This window comes from Xyrauchen texanus, chromosome 20 (genome assembly GCF_025860055.1).
Source record: "Xyrauchen texanus isolate HMW12.3.18 chromosome 20, RBS_HiC_50CHRs, whole genome shotgun sequence".
Classification (NCBI taxonomy): domain Eukaryota; kingdom Metazoa; phylum Chordata; class Actinopteri; order Cypriniformes; family Catostomidae; genus Xyrauchen; species Xyrauchen texanus.
The window spans coordinates 17,819,561-17,827,435 of record NC_068295.1 but is presented as its reverse complement, the minus strand read 5'-3'; the positions used below and the strand labels follow the sequence as shown (position 1 = coordinate 17,827,435).

Here is a 7,875-nt window from a genome sequence, read left to right as displayed (position 1 = left end):
GCTAATGAATATGCTGGGTAAATTAATCATGATATTCCTTCCATCTTTGAAAATAAAATTCCTACAAAAATGGAAATATGTCTTTGTAACCAGATATTCAATATTTTTATTAATTTATTTATTTATTTTTGCACAACAGCTTGAATATTATTTTCTTCCCTGTCAAACGTTTTTGTTGAGCATGAGATCAAGAAAGTGGCTTTCATTTCATCACGTGACAAGAATATACCCAATAAGCGGGCAACTTCACGACCCGGAAGTGATGCTTTCCTTTAACCAGCTTTCCTTTCTGTTTTCTGTCTTTTAATGTGTAGATAAAATGCAAACGTCTTTGCGTAAATAGGTGCTGTTTTCCCGTCCGCTGGAAAAGAGCTCGAATATGAGTGTGAGCTGCACAGGGATACGAAGACAAAGCAGAATAAGAGTGCAAGTATGATTGTTTGATCCGTGAAATCAACCGGTTTTGAAGACAAATATAATGACAGTATTTAAGGGCTGTCACAATTTTTCTAGCAATAATAATGTCAAATAACGTGTAGTTATAATGCACTTGAACTGAATGCGATGTCAGGATTGGTGTTGACGTTTTAAGGCTTGAGCTAACTGGCAGATGTGTGATTTAGCTTGAGTTATTGTTTGCTCTGATGGTGAAGATCTGGATCTGAGATATGCATAAGATAAAGCCATCGAAGAAATTAATACAATAACGTTTAGATGATCTTCAAGGCCGATATATTAGTCTAGAAATGAACGCAATGCCTTTTATATCACTCAGCTAGCCTAGCAATTCACAACTTTCTGGAAACACATACCTCTCCTTCCTAAACAAATACAGCATGCGATCTGTTCTAATCTAGCAGTTGAAATATCTATAGGTCATAATAGTTTAGGTGAAAAAGATGCTGCTTTGACAGATTGTAAAGTTGATAAGAAGAAATTGAAGGTGATAGCATACAATTTGACCTGCTTCCCTTGAAATGCTATTTTCATGCTTAGCTTTTTGCAATAGCTCTATCAAAAACAGTTATGTTGCAATCCGTCCATTACTCTGGCTCATCTCAAAAGAATGCTGTGGTTGGGTTTTTATTTTTATGTTGAGATATGGCACAGATGTAGCTTTCAATTTCATTTTAATAATCACTTTGCATATTACAGGAGGTAATTTGTCTGGAAGTGTGTTTACGATGAATATGGATGAATCTAAGAAAGAACTGAACAGGTTAGTGGATTTTCTTTTTTTTTTTAAACGTGTGACTGATTATCTCAGATAGATTATTATAAGTGTTTGTTTTCTTTGCCAGTCATGATGGTGCTGATACAAAGTCTGAGGATGCAAGAAGTGATCTTCTTAAGTCTTTCGAGTGTGAAAGAAAGGAAAGCGTTCAAGCAGCCATGAAAGATGGCGATAAATTGTGTGATTTCACAAGAAAACAAGAGGAGCAGGATGACACTAAGATGGCAGAAATACAATCCTGTGAAATGGACTCAAAGGGCATCAGAGATGCCACTCTCGGTAATGATGCAGCCAATCAGATAAAGCCAAGCAATGGAGAAAAGGCCTCTGAATCAAACTCACCAGATGACAAGCTGGGCAAGCTAACTTGCACGACTACAGAGAAAAAAACAAATCTCAGTTTATCCCTAAATGCAAGTGACACACCTTTTCCTGATGTGGAAATGATGAGCCCAGAAAGCCCACCATACAAAGCCTCTCTGCCCAGATACTCTGAGGAAAATGCCTCTGCTTGCTCTGACTCACAAGGCTCTATTATAGGGGTTGGCCCAATGTTGGAGTCCAAACCCCAATTCCCCAATTCTGAAGCTGTAGACCACATCAAAGAAAAATCTGAAGTGACAGACATGGAAACGGAAGATACAGAGGTGCACAATTGTAGTGCTGGTGCTTTTGTTCCCAAAAGTCCTGTTAAGGAAGAGCCTGACTGTAAGCAGACACAGACATCTGCTTCTGCAAGGTAGTATGTTTTCTGACATTTGTCTGTGTATTTACTTAAAGGAAAAGTTAATCCAAAATAAAATTGATGTCATTATTTACACACACTGCTGTTGTTTCAAACCTATATACTTTTTATTTTTTATTTGGAACACAAATTACATTTTGGGTAAATCTTTGTGCAACATTTTTCCAAACAACAACAATTCAGTGTGTTCACTTCTGTCAAGCTGAAATAAAGCAATAAAAATGACTACAAATCTAGTCAAAGTAGTCTACTCATGCCTCTATATTCCAAGTCTTAGGAAGCCATTTGATAGCTTTATGTAAGGACTATTCTAAAATGTAATTTTTTTAATCACTGATAATCTAAGATGTGGTCACTGGCATTGTATGGAAAATAGCTGTGTAATGATTCTTCAGAAATTATCTTTTTGTGTTCCACTGAAATAATGGCACAGAGATGTTGAACATCATGAGGGTGAGTAAATAATGACAGAATGTTTATTTTGGGTGAACTGTTACTTTAATTTTGAAAGTGCTTGAAATGAAATAATCAGGAAATATGATCTAAAAATCATAAAATGTAAATAACATAATTTGTTATGTTCTATCATAATTTGAAATTTCTTTCTAGTGGGCAAGTGTTGGCTGGGCAGAAAGAGAGGAAATGGCTTGGAACCCCTGTAGAGGAGCTTAGAAGAATGCCTCAGTGTGGAAAGCCCCTACCACACCTCAGGGCAACAGACAATCACGAAGTACTCATCAGGGTAAGCCATGGTTTCTACAGCACTCGCAGTGACATTGTGATGTTCTCGGACAGCGCCTAAGGGCAACCTGTCAGTATGAGTCTAATCGGGCTGTGGATGTCCAAGCAGCTCACTGCTGTGCCTGCACACCATAGAACTCAGTGTTTTGATGTTTCATTGAAAGGATTTGGACTGAAGTGGTGAATAATCCGTCTATTGGCCCTAAAGAACATATATATTTTTCCATCACAATTACCAAGAATATGATCTAAACGTTTTAGTGATCCAAAATGATAGTAGACTATTGTAATTTTTAAAAGGACTATTTTTTACAAGTAGCTAACATTGGAATTTGTTTTTAATCATTTTCAGTGACATTCTGACCTGTTTACGACATTGTAGTGATTCAGAGGTGAAACTGTAATTGTTAAAGCCTTTTAAATTGACTCTGAGTGTCTCTGGTTTATAGACAGACCTGCTAAAAGAAGGTGAAGTCCCCATTCCCTATCCAAGCAAATTCAGAGATTCCTGGGATGATATGACCGTGAAGATGCCTTGTTCAGAAAATAACCTTTTTCCTGTGGAGAATGAGGTGACCTCTTCTTTTTAGATTAATCTTAATTTGACGAGCTATTTGCATGCCATATAGCAGTGCGACTGAAAATTCCTTTTGGTCAAAATGTATAAATTGTATTGACTTTATATTACATATGGGACTAGACTTATGTTGACTGGCTGGTGATATTTCTGAAGTGTAATATGAATTGATTGTAATATAGTGATGTTTCCCTTTTTTCCAGGATGGAAGTGGATTGCAAAAGTTGAGTCGATGGGAGTTGATTTGTTCTGCTTTGCAAAGTGGATGCAAAAGTTCACTTGATATTAGGGTAGGTTTTAACATGTTTGGTGGAAATCTCATGAGATCTTATGTATTGCTGAATGGCAAAATGTAAATATAACATTTCAAAATGAAAGAGTTGTGCTAAATGAATGTGTTGAATACCAACATAGGGTGGCAGAATTGCTCCAAAATGTATAGGATCCCTCTCCTGTTGTGATATAAATCTTGTTCTTTCAACAATATGATAGTATTAACATCTGTTCATGTGATTCAGTGGTTTTCCTTGCATAAGATATGAAAAGCAGCTAAATATTTACATTGGAATGTTTGAATTGTAAAATTTACTATACATGGCACAATGGCAGGGAAAAATATGTAAACACTTTGGAATTACCTGCATTTATGTGTAAATTTGTCTTAAAACCTGGTTTGATCTTCATATAAGTAACAATAATGAAGAAACATGATCTGTTTTAACTAATATCACACACATTATTGTTTTTTTTCTTGTACATATTGAGTACATCATTCAAACATTCACAGTGTATGTTGGAGAAAAAGTATGTGAAACCCCTAGGCTAAATACATCAATGATGTCAGGAGTTGGCAAACCTGCATCCAATTTTGAAGCGAGATTGGAGGTGTGGGTTAGAGCTACTTTGACTTCTAGAAAGCCCTCAAACATTTCGAAGTTTGCTATTTACAAGAAGCATTTGCTGACTTGGGCCATGCCTTGTAAAAAAAAAAAAAGAGATCTCAGAAGACATACTATCAAGAATTGTTGATTTGTATAAAACTGGAAAGGGTTACAAAGTTATCTGAAAGAGCTTAGATATTCATCAGCCCACGGTTAGACAAATTGAATATAAATGGAGATGATTTAGTACTGTGGCTAGTCAAGCCAAGATGACTCCAAAGGCACACCGTATAAAGCCCAATTAGGTAAAAAAGAACCCTAGAGTGACCGCTAAAGACTTGAAGGAATCATTGGATCTGGTTTACATATCTGTTCACTAGTCTAATATCTGGAAAACATTAGACAAGCATGGTGTCCATGGCAGGACTTCATGAAGGAAGCTGCTGCTTTCCAACAAAAAAACATTGCTGCATGCCTGAAGTTTGCCAAAGACCACCTTGACACTCCACAACACTACTGGGAAAATGTTTTGTTGACTGATGAAACTAAGGCTGCATTGTTTGGAAAGAACACACAGCACTACATATGGCATAAAAAGGGCACCACATACCAATATGAAAACATCATCCCAGTGTTGAAGTACGGTGGATGGAGCATCATGATTTGGGGCTGCTTTGCTCCTTTGGGGTCTGGAATGCTTGCAATCATCAAGGGGAAAATGAATTCCAAAGTTTATCAAAATATCCTACAGGATAATTTAAGGTTGCCTGTGCACCAGTTGAAGTTCAGTAAGGTTGGGTGATGCAGCAGGACAGTGAATCTAATCATCAATTACCCTAAGCATCAAAGTAAATCCACAACAGAATGGCTTCAAAAATGAAAATCCACCTTTTGGAGTGGCCCAGTCAGAGCCCAGACATTAACCCAACATAGATGCTGTGAAATGACTTCAAGAGAGTCGTTCACACCTGACATCCAAAGAATATGGTTGAGCTGAAGTAGTTCTGTAAAGAAGATGATCCAAAAGTTGAGCAGGTCTAATTTGCAGCTACCGGAAACACTTGGTTGATCTTATTGCTGCCAAAGGAGGATTGGCCAGTTAATGAATCCAAGGTTTCACTTACTTTTTCCACAGCACTGTGAATGTTTAATGTGATGTGTTCAATAAAGACATGAAAGATTATTAATGTCTCTGTGTTGTTAGTTTAAGCACATTGTATTTGTCTATACTTGTGACTTTGATGAAGGTGAGATCACATCTTAATTAATGCATAAAACCAGCTAATTCCAAAGGGTTCACATTCTTTTTCTTGCCAATGTAGATGGTATGCTTCTTTTAAAAACCCCAAAATAACTTTTTTTTTTTTATCTCCATTTTACAGGAGGCAATATTGAGTTACAACATAGCACATGCTAAAAGATGGGACTTCACAGCTTTGAACGTTCTCTGCACTGAAGTAAGACATAACACTTTTTTTCTGAAAACACAGATTGACAGTTTCCTTATGAGTTACCATTTTTTCAGAGATGACCAAAATATTTATGTCCATTGTATTTGCACTGATATTTCATTATGTGTTAAATGAGCTGGATAAGCAATTGACATACCCTGAATCAACATAGTTCAAAGTGTCCCAGATAATATGCATTCTGATGGTTGTTTTGCATTTGATAGTATCATGAATGTAAACTAAATCGGCAAGTAATCAATTAAATCTACAACTTGCACTAACCACTAATGAGTTTAAACAAACTGTACATGAGCAGATAATGAGTAATTCAGTTCAACATCAAATTATGTTTTCACAGTAAAAGAGAATAAATAAAAATGTAAAAAGTGTAATAAATAGGTGGAGCCAGTTTAATTGACAATCCTAGAATAAACCATTATAGGCCTATTACAAATAATCCTCTTTCCATGACGCTGTATTGACGGTCTGTAATATAATTGCAAAACGTTACAGCTGCTGTATAATTAAAGCCCTAATATTGTTGCTTTTATGAAGTGAGAAAGCACTAAGTCCTTAAGTGTGATTTCTTGCAATGTGTCACTGTGGGACCAGAAGGCCCCATGATACTAAAAAGGCTCCCTGATTGTTTAATCTGACTGGTTTGAATTTATTGGCATACACTCTTCATTCAAAGAGAAGCAAGTTAGCCTCCAAGTGGATATGCACCAAGCAGTCCGCATCTGCCCCTTCTGCTACCTCGTCCCTGGGGATCTTTTTGCATCCAGCACTAGTCAATTAAGACAGAGGTGGGCATTCAGCATAACGAGCAGCAGCTGGCAGAGGAAAGCCAGGGAGATGAGGACCCTGTTTACTGCAAATAAACACACTCAACAGATGGGCTACAGTCTTGCACATAGCCAGAAGCTAGTCTTGATGGTGGGCCTAATAGGGAGATGACTTGAGAGCACATGAGGTTGAGTAATCTTATTCCACAAAGAGCTTGATTTACAGGGCATTCACCCAAAAAATGAAAATTCTCTCATCATTTACTCACCCTCATGCATCCCAGATGTGTTTGTCTTTCTTCCTTCTGCAGAACACCAACAAAGGTTTTTAGAATAATATCTCAGTTCTATAGGTCCATACAATGCAAGTGAATGGTGACCAGAACTCTAAAAGCTCCAAAAAGGAGATAATATCATCATAAAAGTAATCCATAAGACAGTTGTTAAACTAATGTCTTCTGAAGTGATCCAGTTGGATTTAGGTGTGAACAAACCAAAATGTAACTTGTGGTTTTTCACTTTACATCTTGTCATTGCTTTCTCTAGGCACAATCATGATTTCAAACTCGATTATACTTCCTAGTGCTTGACACATGCGCAGATTGCTAGACTAGCTCTTAAGAAAGTGTAATCGAGCTTGAAATCATAATTGTCAAGGAGACAGCTGTCAAGATGAACAGTGAAATGAGTTATATTTTGGTCTGTTCTCACACAAATCCAACATGATTGCTTCAGAAGACATTTATTAAACCACTGGAGTCTTATGGATCACTTTTATGCTGATAATACATTTCCTTTTTAGAGTTCTGGTCACCATTCACATGCATTGTATGGACCTACAGAACTGAGATATTCTTCTAAAAATCATTGTTCAGCAGAGGAAAGAAAGTCTTGCACATCTGGGATGGCATGGGAGTAAATGATGAGAGAATTTTCATTTTTGGGTGAGCTATCCCTTTAAATGTAGGCCAGTTGACAGCTTTTTTGTCAGTACACGTTGTTTTGTATCTTTGCTAGTTTGGTGTATCATTTTGCAGTTTCGCTGCACAGTATGGGTAGAGTGAAAGAATACGACAAAGGGTAGACATAGAGTTTATGCCCAAATTTTGTTTTCAGGTATAAAACTTGTAGCTGAAAAATAATTTTCAGTGGGCTGACAATAAATGTTGTCCACCAGTTCCGTTTCTGTTATATAAATGTTGTTGTTGTTGTAATAATTACAGTAAAAAAATCAAACATTTACATTCACCCGGAGCTTATATAGCAACTAATACTGACAGCATTAGGATAATGTGCACACAAAGTCTACATAAAGGCTATCGCATGATTATAATTTGACGTTGGTATTCAGAAAATTCACTTTTTATAAAATGTGCTCTGTTGGTGTTCAGAAATGTAACGCAGATCCTTGTCCATTCGTTTGCATGACTTTAACTAGAGCTGTTTACAAATAGAGTAGAA

The 7,875-nt window shown here is 36.8% G+C and overlaps 1 protein-coding gene across 2 annotated transcripts in view; it reads left to right on the top strand.

The window, feature by feature from the left end:
• Positions 1 to 260: 260 nt before the first annotated feature.
• The window catches only part of parga (poly (ADP-ribose) glycohydrolase a), a 45,924-nt gene continuing 38,309 nt past the window's right edge, over positions 261 to 7,875 (top strand). The window contains exons 1-7 of one of the 2 annotated variants that reach the window (XM_052151668.1): positions 261 to 426; positions 1,156 to 1,219; positions 1,302 to 1,973; positions 2,589 to 2,721; positions 3,170 to 3,292; positions 3,501 to 3,587; positions 5,561 to 5,635. In XM_052151668.1, the coding sequence (XP_052007628.1) occupies positions 1,185 to 1,219; positions 1,302 to 1,973; positions 2,589 to 2,721; positions 3,170 to 3,292; positions 3,501 to 3,587; positions 5,561 to 5,635 (1,125 nt within the window). In that variant the 5' untranslated portion in view covers positions 261 to 426; positions 1,156 to 1,184. Of the gene's footprint in view, positions 431 to 1,155; positions 1,220 to 1,301; positions 1,974 to 2,588; positions 2,722 to 3,169; positions 3,293 to 3,500; positions 3,588 to 5,560; positions 5,636 to 7,875 lie in introns of both variants that reach the window. The other variant, XM_052151667.1, reaches the window with a different exon arrangement.